The sequence below is a fragment of the Centroberyx affinis genome, unplaced genomic scaffold, assembly GCF_046629955.1.
Source record: "Centroberyx affinis isolate AG114_WGS23_722 - 3 ecotype Tasmania unplaced genomic scaffold, CSIRO-AGI_Caff_v1 ptg004769l_1, whole genome shotgun sequence".
In the NCBI taxonomy this organism is placed as follows: domain Eukaryota; kingdom Metazoa; phylum Chordata; class Actinopteri; order Beryciformes; family Berycidae; genus Centroberyx; species Centroberyx affinis.
In genome coordinates this window covers 67,501-68,732 of record NW_027282313.1, presented here as the reverse complement: position 1 = coordinate 68,732, position 1,232 = coordinate 67,501, and the positions used below count along the sequence as shown (strand labels likewise).

General features: G+C 42.3%; 1 protein-coding gene across 1 annotated transcript in view; it reads right to left on the bottom strand.

Moving 5' to 3' along the window:
- Window positions 1–1,147: 1,147 nt before the first annotated feature.
- The window catches only part of vip (vasoactive intestinal peptide), a 5,806-nt gene continuing 5,721 nt past the window's right edge, over window positions 1,148–1,232 (bottom strand). The window contains exon 5 of the mRNA XM_071545098.1: window positions 1,148–1,156. Coding sequence (XP_071401199.1) covers window positions 1,148–1,156 — 9 coding nt within the window. The remainder of the gene's footprint in view (window positions 1,157–1,232) is intronic.

Below are 1,232 nucleotides of genomic sequence, written 5' to 3'. Positions count from 1 at the left end.
GTAGTATAAAGTGATTATATGCATCTGTGTCCCTTCAAAATGTGGCCCTCCTCTTCCTCCTCCTCCTCCTCCTCCTCCTCTTCCTCTTCTTCGTCGTCGGATGATCAGGTTTGGAGTTTCCAAAGCCATTTTAGTCAGCACTGTTCCACTGAAATTTGATGGGACAACCGTTCCATTGAAAGTTAACAGGACACTTGTTCCATTGTATGATATTTGTTCCACCGGAAGTTAATGGCGCTATCGTTCCAATTAAATTTAATGACACAAATGTTCCATTGAAAGTTAATGGCGCTATTGTTCTATTCGAGTTTAATGGGGAAGTGGTTCAATTCAAAGTTAATAGTACAATGTGTTCCACTGAAATTTCATAGGGGAATTGTTCCATTGAAAGGTAATGGTGCTATTGTTCCATTGGAAGTTAATGGAATTATTTGTCCAGAAAAATTTTGTCAGACAAATGTTCCACTGATAATTAATAGGACAAATGTTCCATTGAAAGTTAACGAGACATTACAGTGTATCTGGACAGTTGCTCCATTGAAAGTCAATGGCGCTTTTGTTCCATTGAAATGTAATGGGGCAAATGTTTCACTGAGAGTTAACAGGGCAAATCGTCCAATGAAAGTTAATATGACAAATGGTTCCTTTGAAAATTCATGGGGCCGTCGTTCCATTGAATGTTAACGGAACAATTCCACCATTGAGAGTCAATGGGACAACAGCGATGCACGTTGTACTTGTCATCAACAGAACTTGTATCTCATTGCACCTTTTATTCTTAGAGCGTTCCCAGCCCCTTCTGACCTAAACACACCAGGAAACAGCTGGATTTGGGTTTATTTTTTTTTGTTTTTTTTTTCCATTGACAGTATTTGTCTCCTGAAGCTGACTGACCAAACTGCAGGCGGACACACATCTTGATCAGGACGGCCCGCAGAGTGTTTGGACCAGAATCTTTAGTGTTTAGTATCTTATATACAATGTAAACATGTACTGTGTCGATCGATAGATAGAGAACCACGTTGGAGAACACGTCATAGTTGGCTGATTGATTTTCGGATGTCCTGTTGAGTAATACTGCGATATTTTTGGAATGGACGGTTCCATGAGGATGACTTGAGGTATTCACACGAGCGCTGGCCTCTCCTCAAAGCGGCTGTGAGGGAGAGGAGGAGGAGGAAGAGGGGGAGGGGGGAGGGGGGAGGAAGAGGAGGAGGAGGAGGAGGAGGAGG